Source organism: Coloeus monedula (assembly GCF_965178545.1).
Source record: "Coloeus monedula genome assembly, chromosome: 26".
Lineage (NCBI taxonomy): Eukaryota > Metazoa > Chordata > Aves > Passeriformes > Corvidae > Coloeus > Coloeus monedula.
The window spans coordinates 3,361,983-3,377,075 of record NC_138806.1 but is presented as its reverse complement, the minus strand read 5'-3'; the positions used below and the strand labels follow the sequence as shown (position 1 = coordinate 3,377,075).

At 47.9% G+C, this 15,093-nt stretch overlaps 1 protein-coding gene across 1 annotated transcript; it reads right to left on the bottom strand.

Moving 5' to 3' along the window:
* Positions 1–2,618: 2,618 nt before the first annotated feature.
* Positions 2,619–14,363, bottom strand: ETV4 (ETS variant transcription factor 4; the record flags this gene model as incomplete). Its single annotated transcript, XM_082297591.1, has 12 exons — positions 2,619–2,840; positions 3,466–3,567; positions 4,588–4,760; positions 5,141–5,209; positions 5,290–5,364; positions 7,237–7,481; positions 7,839–7,985; positions 8,518–8,638; positions 10,446–10,499; positions 13,937–13,984; positions 14,154–14,235; positions 14,319–14,363. 12 exons carry the CDS (start codon positions 14,361–14,363, stop codon positions 2,619–2,621), a joined length of 1,383 nt encoding a protein of 460 aa, XP_082153717.1.
* Positions 14,364–15,093: the final 730 nt, after the last annotated feature.

The window sequence follows — 15,093 nt, the reverse complement described above, 5'->3', positions numbered from 1 at the left end:
CAGTCAGAGCTGATTTTCAGCACAGCTGCTGGGTTGGGCTTTACTTGTGGATACATTCTTCTCCCCCAGCCTTGTAAACTTCTCCTTAGACCTGAGATAATTGGACAATAGTGCCATCTTTATCTCAGGTTCCTGTCAGGAGTCATTCTGTGGGGAATGGGGTGGGCTTTGGTGCAGTTGCTTCTTTGCACAGTTTGCTACAATGGGCAAAGCTCTTGGGTGATTTTAACAAAGCTTGAGCCATTAACGATTTTAGTCTTTCTCAGAAAGGTCTGGAGCACAAGTCTGATGAGGAGAAGCTGGGGGGCTCAGGAGGGACCTTCTCACTCTCTACAAGTGCCTGACAAGAGGTTGGAGCCAGGTGGGGGTTGGCCTCTTCCCCCAGGCAACCAGTGATAGGACAAAAGGAAATGGCCTCAAGTTGTGCCAGAGGAGGTTTTGACTGGATATTAGGAATAAGTTGTTCATTGAAAGGGTTGTCAGGCATAGGCACAGGCAGCCCAGGGCAGTGGTGGAGTCACCACCCTGGAGGGGATTTAAAAGGCAAGTAGGTGTGGTGCTTAGGGAGAAGCACAAATTCTTCCTTAGTCTCTGACTTACGGAAGCTTCTGTGGGAGTGTTTCATGGAGTTGTGTGGGAGCTGTTTATCTCCCTCCTGGAAGCTCCTCATCATTTTCAGGAGCAGCAGCAGAAATTTAGGACTCTTGTCTATTAATCCCATACCAGCTTCCTCTCAGTCTAGCTGAACTGGAAATGCAGAGTGTATTTGCAGTGTTCATTTCTTGAGCTCCCATCAAGATTCAGAAGTAAACACACATCCCTGATCCCTCTGGATCACATTCCCAAAGCTGTGAGCTGGTGTGGAGATGTGCAAAGCAAGCTCAGAAGGTAAAGGAGGATAAGTCAGGGAATCAGTGAAGTTGCACTGGCCCAAGACAGACCAATTTATTAATTATAATATTTTTACACTCATAAATAGTAAAGGCAGCTTATACCAAAGGAAGGGCTCCCCTTCACCCTCACTTCTGGGACACCACAGGAACTGTGCTGGCCAGGAAGGTGCAGGGCAAGGCAGGAGGGTCAGGAACTGTCAGAACACCAAGTCTCTGCACAGGGCCTGCAAAGGCATCAGCAGAGCAGACTGCTCTGAGTCTCTGGCCTCTCCTCAGGCAGGGAATGCTGCCTTTCATGGCTCTTGCAGTCGGGGACGAGGCTGGGAGGGTTTGGCGTTAGCCATGCAGGGGAGAGTCATCAGGGGAAATCAGGCTTTCAATCAAATATACAGAATTTTCTCTACAGGCTACCATGCTGGCAGGATTGGTAATGCTCTGTATTCAGCAACTGAAACATCAATCTGAAGCAGTAGGAAACAAGACTTTTTCTGTACGAGTACACTGTACTGTGTCTTGTCCAGCTAGGAATGTGGTGGAGCTGCTAATTAAAAAATGAAACACCTCTTAATGAGGATGTGGTGCCCATTATAAATATTTACTGTTGTGGAAAACCTGCCAGTTTAGTCAAGTTGCATGTGCTGCATTTTCTGCAGAGAGAGCTGCCTTTTCAACACATCTGAATTCCCCTCAAACATGCAAATATCTGTGGAGTTTAAGTCTGAATTCCTATATTAAGATCTATGTATGGTTTAGGTTACTTTGTATAGGATTTTTTAATCACACCTCCACCAGGTTCTTCTCTTGCCTCACGCGATTTTCTAGCCAAGCCCAGGATGGGCACACTCAAGAGCCTGGCAGCTCTTCAAAGATCCTGAGAATGTTTGTTGAAGAAGTTTTTCAGTTTGGAAAAGCCACAACACAACACTGAGCTGGTGTCTCAGGCCTTGCTGCTTCCCACAATCCCTCTACCTGAACATGGCCTTGGCTTTGACCTGTGCCCCAGACCAATGCAATCAAGCTCCTCTGTAATTCCCCTGCATGGCTTTGGGCCGTGTACTCCAGGACTACTCTAATCCTGGCCAAGGCCTCCACCTACCCTGCTCAGAGTGCCTGAATACCAGAAACTCCTGGCATGAGCAAAGAGGTGATAAGGCAGGAGCATGCACGTACGAGACGATGAGTATTCCCCAAGGAAGGCATAAGATCTGTGACCATTGCCCTGCAGCCATCCTGGGAAGAAGGCTAAGCTGGCCTTTCTGAGTGAGTTCCTCTGGCCAGAGCTGAAGGCAGGTCCTACAGAGGTTCAGTACACGTCATGGAGGAATGGAGTCAGCAGCAGCATTGTAGCATTCTCATACATGGAAAAAAACCTGGTGGGACAGCATCCCCTCCCTCTGCAATGAGAGGGATTGTGACAGGTGTTTGATACAGCTAGAGGCACCAATTACCTGAGCTGCTGCTGCAGCTGTAGCTCTGCTGCTCGGACGATGTCTGCACAGCTGAGAGCATGCCCCATCCTGACACAGTAAGAGTTTTATCACAAGCACACAAGAGCCCTGTCTGCTGTGAGGTGATTATCCACTTGTGTACCTGAACACTTGTCCTGACCAAAGCAGGTGTTCAGAGTTTAGTGCTGGCCTGAAAAAATGCTGATACCAGTTGAATACTAACCAGCCATCTCCTTCTGTACACAGCCACGTGTGGCACAGCGTGCTCCCAGCAGTGCTAGTACGTGTAGCCTTTGCTGTAGAGCTGTGGAGGGAAGCTCCCAAGGTCTGGCAGGTAGGAGCCACTCTCATCCAGGTGGGAAAGAGGCACCGTGTCCTCCTCACTGATCTGCCGGTCCAGCTCTGCCTTCAGCGCTGGCCGCTGGTTATCGGGGAAGGCCATGGAGAACAGGGCTTCAGGCTCACACACAAACTTGTACACATAGCGCTCCCCAGCCACCTGCAGGGACGAGATGAGGGGAGGGGAATGCTGCAGGCCCAGGGAAGCACTAGGCAGTGCTCCCCAGCACCAGGGAAGGCCTGCAAAAACATCTGCCTGCCCTGAGACGTGTCAGAGTTGTAATTTTCTCCTTGTGCTGTCCTCTTCTCTGCTGCTCTGGCCTCCCCTGGAACAGCTCCTGGGAACTGGGATGCTGCCAGCTGACTTTTTGTCCAGGTAACAAGAGCAGCAGCAGTCCCTGAACAGTCTGTACTGAGACACTTAGACTCTGGGTGTGCCACAGACCATCCCTACCACATGGGGCCAAGATCCAGGCTGCCTTTCTCTCACAAGAGGAAGGACTGATTATATCTCCTTGAAGCTACATAAACTGCAACTCTCCTGACTGCAGACATATACAAAAAAAAGAAAGAAATCATAATTCCCTCTTTGTTTTATTTCTCATGCATTGTCTACATTCAGCTCCTTCATAGCTTCTCCATTAACTACAGCAAAGAGAAGTTTTGGGGAGAGCAAGCTTGGGATGCCTGGCTAGCTCAAGGACATTCTGTCTGTAGGACTTCCTGTCTCAAACAAGAGGAGCATCACTTAAAGCATAAAGTTTTCCCCTGCTTTGCAAACTGACCTTCTGCATGATGCCTTTCTCGTAATAGTAGCGAAGTGATCGGCTCAGCTTGTCATAGTTCATGGCTGGACGGTTCTTCTGGATCCCCCACAGCCTGGCCACCTGCAGAATAAAGCACCAAACTCTGGGAATGTCTGTGAACCCAGCCCAAGAGAAAAAAATATCATCCAGCTGTTTCTCTTTGGATGGATGGTACCACGACACACAGACATTTAAATAATAGACTCATCAATAATTTAGCAGCTTTTTAACATGAGGAAAACTCAAGCACTCTGTATCACAGAGAAGTTCTGGCCACTACAGAGCTCATTTGCTGTCACCACTGCTCCTCACTCTCCAATACTCTGAAAGCTTGAGGATGCCTAAGGGCTGCTCTGTAACACTAAATCTTCAAGGGTCCCATGTTTATCAGGAGACCAAGTATGAGGGAACACACTGGAAGAGACCTCTGCCTTCCTACTCCTACATGATTCTCAGCTTTGTCCATGACACTCAGAAATCTCTTGTAACCCGATGTCAACCTGCCAAGACAACTCATCTGCACTGAAAGTGCCCATAAATTTTGATATGTAGCAAGAATGGTGCTAAATGCAGCTCTACTTGGAACTAGATATGAACAGATATTATGGACACATCTCCCAAGTACTGTCAGGTACCACTGGTTTTTCTGGAACATGGCAGCATTTGAAATTACACTTCAGTTAAAGTCAGTTTGAAATAGATTAGGATTTATCTGCTTCCAGATCCTTATGAAAACTGCTGCAATCGCTGGGGTTCAAAACTCCAAACCTCAATGTCAGCCTCAAGTATGGAGCACGAAAGACAGCACAGGTCACTGCAAGCTTGAGAGTGAAGTATCCAGGGAAGTGAAGGCAGTGGGTAATTTGACTCACTGCATAGCTGAGGTTCTAAACTTACATACAAGCAGCCTTTCTTAAACCTGGTATTTGTGTCACTCAAGTGTTTTGACCTCTTCTAAAAACCTTGACTTGCTGCAGGCTCTAGTGAGTGCCACTGGCAGGCAAAAGCTTCACGGGGCAGAGGAAAAGCTGCTTTAGAATTTGCAGCCCCAGAAACAGTGGCTGATTCCCCTGAGCCTGTAGAGAACCTCGATGGTTTCACCTCCTCTGGCTCAATGAGCTTGAACTCCATTCCTCTACCAGTCCAGGCAATGAAGTGGGAATTGGTGGGATTGTCCAACAGGGCCACAAGGAATTGCCAGAGCTGGAGCGATCCCCGTCTCTGGTATGGGGGTCCTTCCCGGTACCCTCCGGCTTCCTGCTTGATGTCTCCTGCTGAGAAGAACAAACAGGACATTTCTAAGGATAACAGTGCAAAAACCACTGGGGAAAAGAGAAAAGAAAAAAAAAAAAAAGCAGCACTTTTCACAATTTCACAAATGTTGACCAGGAGTATTTCAGTTCACACAAAACAGTGGCCAATTCACAAGCAACTCTTCCCAGAGCAGCCCTGCTCTACGTCACAATTAAGCTACTTATGCTACAAGGCCTGGTTGCTGCTAAGAAAGCTCAAAAAGTGGAATACCAAAAATCTGGGTACGAACACACCTGCAAGAACACAGTGTAATGAACTATGTAGACACCAGTCAAGTGTCTGGCTAAGATGGTGAATAACCCTATCTTACACCAAAACTCCAAGCCATTCTTTCTCCAACCTTCAAATTTTTCTGGAACAACACAGACATCATCAGTAAAGGACCTCATCTGCTTGTCATAGCTGCAGCCTGAAAGAGAAAGCAACATCAGCAGTCACAGCCAGCCAGGGTAGTACCGAGGGTGATCCTGTGCAGGGAATGTTTCTTACCTAATGTATCTTCTGTATTTGAATGGCTTGGATAACTCTCAGCACTTATGTACATGGAAGGACAGTCAGGAACATCTACAGAACAATTAACAAACTCATTTATTTAAAAACACAGGTGGCAGAATGGCCTTGCTCTGCAAAGGTGGACAGGTGAGTGCAGCTGTCTAACCAATGTCCTCTTAGGGCCCTCCTAAAGGATTAGTGGCAGACTGAAAACTACAACTTCATTTGCATTACCCTCCCAATCATGAATTAGAGTAGTAAGTTTTTGTGGCCCTATCACACACCATCCTTCAGAGCAGCCAGGATAGCCAGCCAGTCACCTCTGCATCACTTTTATACAAAATCAGGGACAGTAGGCTTAATTTGAACCTCTCTCTCAGTTTAAGATAACTACACACTTTTCTGCTGTTTTCCGAGGTAAGAAGGCATTGCATTTTCCCAGGAGTACTATGATGATGTGAATGGAGAGCAGTGGCATCTGAATGTTTCTGCAGAGTCTCACAAACGTCATTTCAGATGTCTCAAGTCTCCCTGGCTTTCTCACACCATGATGGGGCATTCTCACAAACACTTTAGACAACATAAAAACAAAACCAGCCTTTGCTAAAAACAAGCAGGAAGCCTTTTCATGATTCTGTGTGCAGTGTACAGTGCTGCCTGTGCACTGCAATTTGTGTCTTCTGTATCTTGTGTTTTCTGAATCAAATTTATTTACTGCACACAGCTGAAGCAGGAGCTGTAACTGGGAGCTTTGGAAAGGTTTACCTTACATTTCCCTCACACACCTGTGTCTGGCCATTGCTTCCAGCAGAGATTTTGCTGATGCTGAGGGAAGAGTACTCTGAGCTGACAGACTGGGTGTTATTACAATCATAAACTACTCTCACAAAAAGCATTCTTCTGGCTTTGCACATTTTCTGAACAGAAGGACCCAGTGAAAGTGTAATATCAATATCACCACAATGATACCCTCACAGGAGCTTTTTATTTATGTGTTTATTTCTGCTAAAGGAAACATTTCAAGATGTCCATTAAAATACCAGGAAACCAGAAGTAACATTCCCTCTGGAAGAGGGTATTGTGATCTCAGGGTAGTGAGCCTTTGACAGGTCTGCCAGAAAAATAACATTTATCCCTTGTGGAAAAATAAGAGGATCACCTGGTGGATCTGGCATCTAGACAGCTATTTTTGGCATTATAAACTTTTTTCTCTTGTCATCCCCTACAATCTCTGTACCTTGTTTCTATGGGAAGTAGCAGGTGGAAGCTGATCCTCCAAGGGACACCAAGCAGCACCCTGGAACTGAGCTGAGCCCACCCAGAGCCCTTTTCCTCTGCCAGTGCTTAGAGGGACCTTCTGCTGCAGGGATCCAAGACAGTTTTTCTGTACAAGGTCCAACATATTTGATCCCTTCCTTTCTGCCAGTTACAGACTGTTTTCAGTATGATTTCTTCAAAGCTGACCTCACTTATTTTCTGCAACCTTCCAGCTCACAAGTACCCCTGAAGACAAAAGCTCCCTGTGAAACTGGAAACATCCTTTTCTTTATTTCTGATGGTGTGAGCGGGCTAATCATGAATTTTGAGTCTCCCTTGGCTACTTATTCCTTTGAGGGTAGGGGGAAAAACATGCTTTAATCTAGTTCAAATGGGTTTAACACCACCTTCTACCTCCTATCTTGCTGAACTTTCAACTCCCTACCAGAAAGTCTTTCCCAGAACATGGTGAATGTCCCAGCCTTATCCTGGCTGCAGTGAACAGACAGAACTGTTTTGGTTTCCTGCTACATAGCCAGTTACCCAGGCCACTTCCCCAGGCAGCACCTGCTCCCGATACTGAGCTGCTTCAAAGCTCAAAGAGCACCAGTGATGGATGCTCACCAAGGAGTTGCTCACCCCACTGATGCCTGGTTCATGCAGTCAGAAAGGGCCAGTTCTGCCTACCTGAGTCGTACATGTAATCCACCTGCTCCTGCTTGACCACCACAGCTGCTGGGTACTGGTGGCTGCTGCCTGCCTGGTTTGCCCGCTCGTACTGTGGATCGTGGTGCTCCTGTTTGAAGCCCTGATGGGGGTACTGGAGGCAGGGCTTGGGCAGCTGGCACTGGTAGGCAATGGGGTCTTCCTGGGCCATGCCCTGGGAGGATGGGAAGGAATGGCACATCTCCACAGGTGGCTGGTATGCAGAGCTAAGAAGTGAGAGGACATGAGACAGCTGAGACTTTGTTGGCCCTCTGATTTCAGCCCTGGCACGGGGCTGGCTGAGGGACAGAAACTTCCTCAGCCTGTTCCTAGAGCTGTAGGAGCTCACTCATGGCTGGGGCGAGGAAGGGACCCCAGGGAAGGATCAGCCCATCATTCACAGAACCCGACAGGGCTAAGGTTATGGGCTTCACACCCCAGGCAGCAGCAGTGGGTCCCACAGGAGGGGATCCTGCAGTCACTGTGAACAGAACATTTCCATCTGGGTGCTGCAGCCCTTCCTCCCTTCATCACCAAGGAGGGCAATCCTTGCCAGTGGCTGCCTCCTCCTGGCAATAACTCACCTGTTTTCACTGAGGTATCCACAGCTGGGTGTGGAGTGGGGTGGCCCCACAGGGGTCAGGAAGCTCCTGTCCTGTCTAGGGAACTGTTGGAGCGGTGGCTGTATCAGGACTCCTGGGCTGGGGGACTGTCTGGGTTGATCGTAGGCACTGGAACAGTCAAACAGATATTGCAGCATTTCAGCTCTCCAGAAGGACTTGTGGCAGCATCTGGGAACCTGTCAAACATGCTCTGTCCCTCTGTGCAGCCACCTGGGCCAGAAAACTCAGCATAAACTCCCTGCTGTCTGATTGCTGACTGATGGACACGACCCTTCAAGCAGAAACCAGGGAAGGTGTCTGTGCTGGAAGAAGCCACACGACAGCTCAGGCAAGGGCACTGTGGGCCGTGGGGTCAGGTGGGGGACAGGAGGTTTTGGAAGGCAATGGGGAGAGGCATGTGGCAGATGTCAAGACTGCTGAATATCAGCACAAGGGAGGATGAAACACAGGCAAGGCCAGAGCTGATCTACCCAGGCCTGAGGTGCCCAGTGGCCGCCCTCGGTGGGGGCCAGAGCTGCTGGCCACTGCTCGCCTGTACTCAGCACAGACAGGGCTGCTGGCACACACTCCATTATTGGATAATGCAGCAGCACCTGATTGCAGAATAGCTCCTGTCCCTCCTCTGTGTGAGCCACTTTACCTGGCATAAAGGCACTGCTCGCTGTTGTGCTGGAATGGCTGCTCATGGCTGCAGGACAGCGTGGGCTCTGAGGGGCTTTGGGGCTCCTTTTTAATCTTAGCAGGAGGACTGTGAAAAGCTACTGCAGGGGAGAAAGGAAAGATCAGATTAACACTTTTCTTCTTTATGGGGAGCTATGATTATCAGGCATTTTCAAATGCAGGTGTCCCTTTGCTGAATCTCTTCTATGCAAACTGTCCAGCATCCCTGAATGTGGGATTGGAGGAATCTCAAAACTGCTCTGCTCATCCAAAACACCAGTGACAGTCCAAGGGAAAAAAAAAAGTAAAAAGGTTTCTTTCCATTTTCAGTGCATGGTCTGTGGCAAGAGCCTGACGCAGACAAGGAGGGATATTTCTGGGCTGTCAGAATTTCATGAATAACAAATGTGGGTTGCAGTTTACAGCACCAGGAAGTAGAATGTGGGCATTTACTTCTTATGCTTCATTCAATCCAGCAGGGGACAAAACTTGCTTCCTAGCTCCTCAGAATGGCTTGTCCTGGCTGGAGGATGGGCTGAGCATCTTCTGCCTTTGCCTGTGGGCTCTGCTGCTGCTGTTGGGAGGTCACTGATGTTTAGGAAGGAAAGTAACCCCAGAGAGGTAGATATGTCTAGGCTACTTTTTCAAACTAGGGAAGGATCTGCCCTCCAAATCAAAGCTGAAATCTTTTAGTAAGACCAGATCCAGTCCTGCATCACCAGCTTCCTTCCACCTCTTTAAGTCACACGATGCTGCTCTGGGTCTGGGATGTTCAGCACTGTGACTGCTTTTAAGGATGGGAAGTAACATCCTGATCCATTAAGCCCTCATATTTTTGCTGAGTTTATTTCAGGAGTGACCTGAGCCCTGCATGCACCAGCCATTTTCAAGCTAGTTCTCCTTCACATAAAGTTCTAAGTGTCCCTTCAGAAGCAAGCAGACAGCTAAAAGGGTCAGAAAAAGGCCTTTGCTGCCTCTCGTAGCACAGGAGGTTTCTATTGTAAACATCCTTCCCCAAAATTAATTCTCACACCAAGAGGGGGATATCTGCCCCTTCCTCCAAAACCCTGACTCCTTTTGGCTGTCTTTGATTTCATCCCACACCAGAAAAGCCGATCTTGCCACCACTCAGAGAGCTTGTACAGAATCAATGTACATAAATAAACCCTTAAGATTCCAGAGCTTTCTGTTGTTTCTGGCTCCTGCTGCTCCTCAGGCACACCTGGCTCCTGTGGCTGCTGTGAGTTGGAGCAGAGGAACCCACCCACAAACAGCTCTGGGCACTGCCCAGACTGAGAGGGGAGAATGCCCTGACCCAGTGGTCTCCACACACCTGCAGTGGATTCAGCATTCCAAGCATGACACCCCTGCACCTGTGCAAACAGCCCAGGCCCAAGGAAGGGCCAGAAGAGAAAAGAGTCTTTTGTGTCTGCTACATTCCCCTGTAGCAGCCCTTCCCAGTGTATGGATGTATACAACCCATCGAAAAATACTGATGGGTCAGCTGGGTCCAGGGGGGAAAAAACCTGCTCTCTCCATCACACTGAACTCCGTGGAACTTTCAAGAAGCTGGAGGTGTTAGGAGCAGCCAATTCTTCCCAGCCCCTAATAGCTGGAACAGGCTATCACATTACATCTGACTCATTAATTCACTCAGAGTGAAATGTGGGACCATCCCTCTCCTCAGTTCTAGGTCAAAAAGAGAAAGAAATAAGATCTATGACTCAGAGACCGAGCTGTGCTGTGCTGCAGGGCCACGTCTGGGGAAAGGAGGTAAACAAGTGCAACCAGAAAAAGTGCTTCATTTCAGTTTATGTGGGGGAAACTGCCTGGGGTGGGGGCATGGAAGGCTCCAAAATTCGGATTTGCCCTTCCCCCAGGAGACATGATTATCCCCATGCTACTTACAGTTTTCTGAATGGAAGTCAGGCACAAATTGCTCATCATTGTCTGGAACCTGAGCTGTCAGGAGAGAGAGGGAAGGAGGAAAGGAGGGAGGCAGAAAAAGAGAGAGGGAAGAGTTAGTTCTGGCACTTTGTACAGCATAATTAACAGTAAGGCAGAAATAAATCAATGCAGGAAACATCTGAGCTTTCTGCTGGGATGATTTTAGTGACTATGGAGAGTTTCCCTTTGGGATTAATGAATACCTGTGTGTCCTGGGAGAAACCTTGGGGACAATCTTACCCATATTTTATTACTTCTAACAATTACTTTTACATCCCTTTCACTGCAGGGAAGGGAGAGCTTGCAGGAGATTGTTGTTATTTCATAAAATCTGTCACTGTTGTTGAAAGAAATTCTGCTGCTAGAACACAACAGACAAACCTACAGTTTTCATTATTGCAGAGTGGACAACAGACTGCATTCTGTCAGCTATGAAACAGAGGTGATCTAGTCAAAGTTAAGGGACATAAAGGATGGAAGCCCACTAATCCCAGTCACTTGAAACTAAGCTAGACTAGACATGCCAAAAATGAACCTCAGGGAGTAACACTGTGCTAACAGGTGGGGAATGAGAATGGAGCTGGCCAAACCTTCATTCTGCAATCACTGTTCCTTCAAATAACCTGTGTGACAACAAACTGGAAACATAAACAATGAAAGATGGGCAACTGAGGAAAAAAATCTAGAAAATTAATTCTATGATTATCCTTAAAAAGCAACATGGAAATAGAAGAAATTATTGGGATCATATTGTATGAGCAGAGTTTGGACTTCACAGCTACTGGTGATGTCACAAAGAGAATTAAATACTGAGAGCAACAGGCCACAGAACAGATGGGAAATGAAGGGCAAGGCTGGAGTGAAAGCATCCAGCCTCACTGCTGGGCAGTGACATTTGCAGACAGCTACAGTCCTGTGCTAGAAGGCTGAAGGCACAGTTGCCAAAAGACTATTTCAATTTTTATATTCTCTACCTACTTCATATATTCTGCAACCCAGGTATTTTCTTGTTCTCCCCAAACCAACACCTATACTTGGAAGAACTGGGATAATTAATCACATCTGAAGCCCAAATCTGGTCTTGTTCCAGTCACTCAGACTTCAGGCACCAACACAGACCCCACCATTTCCCACACAACTTCCAAGAGCTGGAGCACTGGAACTCAAATTTTCTGCCTAGGGACACCTGGAGAGGTGAATCTGCTCCCTGCAGCCATCTCAGGTACCTGCCTCGGCCACTCTTCTCCAAGGAAGATTCTTTTTTGTTTCTCTGAATGCTGATGCACTTCTATAAATTACTGGGCTTGAAATTAGTTCCATACAGTTACCAGCTGCCAGGTTCACACCCATGCAGTCTACCAGGTCCTGGTAAAAATGGTGCAAAAGAAAACTAGACTTTTAGTAACCAGGCCTAGGATTTTTCAGCATATGTTTCTTTTAGGAGGCATCTATATGCAGAATTATTCTTTGACTCTCAAAACGAGAAATCAGGTGTTCATTGACACTATAAAAATATTTTAAAAAGATAACAAAGAGATACCTCTATGACTGAAATCACACAAATACATGTAGTGACACACACAAACAGGTGTATATGTGGTTTAAATGGATTAACATTTTTGGCTGATGCCTAATTTCTAGTTTGCTTCCTTCCTAAGTTTGTTCCTCTTTTATTTAAAAAGTAACACCAAGAACTGTAAATAAATAAATCAATATTTTTTAAAACTAAATGTGATAGAGGAAAAGAATAAATAACATATTTCATGTTTTCACTTTTTCTTCTCCGTTGTTTAGGAAGGTGCTCTTCAGTGTTTTGATCCCCCAGTCTCATGAACAAACATTAATGTGGAGACACACACAGGACATTAGTAAAAAATATTTTCACCATTCAGGAAAATATTTTGACATAACGGTGAATAGAAAAAAACCCAAAAGGCAGTTTGCTTCAGAGGGTAATTTTTCTTGTTTTGAGTCTGGAAATGCGAGTAACAATGGGAGAAACCAGTTCCCGACATGCAGTCTAAAATCATAAACTAGAATATTAAAACACATATTGAATTTCTCAGGGATTTCACTTGGACTCTGATCAGATGCTACAAGCTATGAAAAATAATAATAAAAAAATCTCTGCCTATATTCCAAAAGCATGCAATAAGGTTTGCATCATCGTTTACTAATCCTGGATAAAAGCAGAGCACCTCTTTCTCTACAGTGCTATGAGCCCATGGGTGACCTTCCCTTCACCACAGGGGACTTCCAAATTCATCCTACAAACACTCTGCTACTGAAAAATATACTGTCAGAGATTCTATGCAAATCCTTTAGATTGGTGAGCTAAAAATATCATCAAACATGAGAAAATCTAAAATTGAAAGTCTACCAAAAATCAGTTCAGAGGCAAACTAATTGGCAGCTCGAGTTCTTCTAGGATTTGAAAGAACTCAATCTCGAGCCTGTGTGCACATTCAGCAGCTCTGTTACATGCCCAGCGATTAACACCTATTTTCCTGCCCTGATATAAGTTACGTGCACGTTTCAATATTGAAACAGCCTCCGGGTAATTCCCATTGCGTCCTTGCAATCCTCACACTCCTGAAACACTGCCTGATCGATGTCAACTCATTTCAGTTCCGTTTGAAATGAACATAAAACACTTGATTCTGTTTTTCCTTAATAATCTTACTTAGCTGGCAAATACCTTTCCGAAGGCTTAAAAAAAGAATTGTGAGAAGATTGTCCCTCACCTGTGGTAAAATTAGAGGAAATAACCTGCTCAAAATGTCATGTATATTTTTATATCATTATTGTTAAATATTTTAAAGTACCTAGATCACAATGAGTACTTCTGTATTTATCAAGAGTCTGTACTTGAGGATGTGTTTTGAATTTTCTAGAAAATGGACCATCTGTAGTGCTGGAATTAGAGCAAAATCACCATGTTTAAAACTAGTTTCACTTGGAATTAATGTGACTCCCTGGCATTCGAAGTTTTCCTTGAAGTTCAAAGTCAAAATAATTAAGACACCAAACTGAAAAGTGCGTAAATTCCAGCAAGGTCCCCACAAAGGATCATATTTTTAAAAAAATAAAAATAAGGGAAGCATTTAGTTCCCCAAATTAAAAGACTACTTCATTGTTTAAGAAAATATCAACGTTCTGGCAACCAACAAAGGTAAGTGACAAATTAGCATAAAATCGAAGCAGTTACAAATAGCCTGAAGCGAAAACTGTACCCAGGAAAGCGGGCCAGCAGCCAAGTCCCATTCATAAGCAAATGCCCAGCACAATAGTGTCATTCAGCGTCTTAATTTACACAAGCCAGAGGTTGGCAAGTCTGAAAAAACCACTTTTGTTTGGAGCCAGGCAAACACAGCAAAGGAGCGGGACAAACCTCAAAAGACAAACAACTCAAAGACGATCAAAACCAACCAAAGCTGGGGGAAGGAGCCTACCTTCAGTCAGCCAAGTCTCCTGGAGCTGCCTCAAGTCTTGGAAGAGCTCTGCGGGGAGAGGGGAAGGATGCTCAGCTGCGGAGGGGCAGCGGGATGCTCCAGCCGCGGCCGTGCCGGCGGAACGGGGAGGTGGGGAGGAGGCGCGGGGGGAGGACCCGGTCCCTGCCCAGCCGCCTCCGCCACCCCCAGCCCTCCCTCCGCCCCCGGCCCCCCTCACCTTCCGAGTCCTGCGCCGGCGGCACGCCCGGCTCCCCGGGGCTCTTCCCAGCGCCCAGCACAGCTCCGCCACCCGGGGGCTGCTACAGGAGGAGCGGGTCAGAGCGGAGTCCCCGGCCGGAGCGGACCCAGCCCGGAACCCCCGCCCGGCGGAGCCGCCACTCACCTGCGGGAAAGTGAACGGCACCTGCTGGTCCAGGTACCTCTTCATCCTCCTCGGGCTCTATCCGCTCTCCTCGGGCATCTGGGGAGGGTACCGGGGAGGGGTGCGGCGGGCCGGGCCGGGCCGGGCGGGGTGGTCGCCAGGGGCCGAGGTCCGCAGCGGCGGCAGGACCGCGATCGTCGCCGCTCCCCGGCGCTCCCGCTGTCCGTGAGAGGCGGCGACCGCGTCGCAGCTGCCGAAACTTGTACTGCGAGACGGGACCGAGCCCACCAGCTCCCGGCCGGGACGAACCCCCGGCCGCCCCAGGACAGAAGCCCCGCTCGGCTCGGCTCGGGTCCCGTCCGGAGCCGTCTCTCAGCGCCGGCGGCCCCGGCCCACGCGGAGCCGCCCCGTGCGCGCTCCGAGGCCGCCGTGGGCCCGGGCCCGGCCGCCCATTGGCCCCTCGCTCACGGGCCCGGCTCGCCCACTCCTTTGTTTCATCGAATTTGTGAATGAAGCTCTGTGTTGGGGCACGCCCGCCAATCCCCGCTCGCCTCGGCCGTCACCCATTCGGGAGTGGGCGTGGCTTTTACCCCGGAGGACCAATCACATCGCAGAGCTCCGCTGTTCATTCACGGCGGAGCTCCCATTCATAAAAAAAAATAGAATTCTCCCGGAGTTCATTCAAGCGAGGCCGCACGCCCAGGCTCCGCTCGGCCGGGCCTCCCCTTCCCACGCACATCGCAGTCGCTTTCAAACACTCCTTGCAGTCATTTTCAAACACCCTTCAGGTATGTTC